The sequence below is a fragment of the Arachis ipaensis genome, chromosome B09 (assembly GCF_000816755.2).
Source record: "Arachis ipaensis cultivar K30076 chromosome B09, Araip1.1, whole genome shotgun sequence".
Classification (NCBI taxonomy): Eukaryota; Viridiplantae; Streptophyta; class Magnoliopsida; order Fabales; family Fabaceae; genus Arachis; species Arachis ipaensis.
The window spans coordinates 8,713,219-8,714,159 of record NC_029793.2 but is presented as its reverse complement, the minus strand read 5'-3'; the positions used below and the strand labels follow the sequence as shown (position 1 = coordinate 8,714,159).

The window sequence follows — 941 nt, the reverse complement described above, 5'->3', positions numbered from 1 at the left end:
AAAGATACAAATAACATGAAATAGAAAAAAAAAATAAAAAACTACTAGAATAAGTCATGAATTTACATGGATATAAACTAAGAAGAATGATTAAATTACAAAGAGAGAACAGTAAAACACTCACAGATTTCGGGAGTCCCATCCAGAAATTTGGGCAGCTTCAGTGAGAGCATCTCTCCATCTTTTGACTTTGATGTCATTGTCTCCCAGACCTCTTACATGTTTCGCAAATGATTGCTCGAAGCTCCCAGTCTGACCCCTTATCTGTGACGGATCTGTTCCATAAAAAACAGGTATAACAACCTGACCAACATCTTTTCTGCACTGCGGAATCTTCACCAGTTCTCGCAAGCACCACTTCGAAGAAGCATAGTCTTTAGAGAAAACCACGATTGACACGTGTGAGTCCTCGATTGCTCTCTCAAGTGATGGCCAAACATCTTCTCCTCCATCAATAAGACAGTCCATGTACGTCTTGATTGATTTGTTTTTCAGAGCGTTGAAGAGATGGATGGTGAAGTTGTTACGTGTGTCCGCACCTCTAAAACTAAGAAAAACATCGTACTCTTTTGCCGATGAACACATATCTTTGTTCTCAACTAGCTAGTTATTATTGCTGTTGCACAANAAAATTATTTTTTCAGTTTTTTATTTTTAAAAATTTAAAATATTAAACTTAAATTTTATTATTTAAAATTCAAAAAATTAATTAATATTAACTAAAAATAATTGGATACTATTTGAATTCTATTGGTAAACGAAGACCTAGCCAATGATGTCGTGTAAACCTTATCCCTCCCTATACAGTTTACACACTTACACATACATTAAACAATAATCATGTAATGATAAGAAAAGACTGATATGACAAAGTTGTACGAAAGTGAATGTAAAATTCTCTCTAATTTATTCTTTTTTTTTTTTTTTCCAAAAATTTGATA

General features: G+C 33.0%; 1 protein-coding gene across 1 annotated transcript in view; it reads right to left on the bottom strand.

Moving 5' to 3' along the window:
- Positions 1–613, bottom strand: part of LOC107617177 (disease resistance protein RLM3-like) — a 15,893-nt gene extending 15,280 nt beyond the window's left edge. Inside the window, exon 1 of the mRNA XM_021112169.1 lies at positions 125–613. Within this exon, the coding sequence (XP_020967828.1) occupies positions 125–585 (461 nt within the window). The 5' untranslated portion in view covers positions 586–613. The remainder of the gene's footprint in view (positions 1–124) is intronic.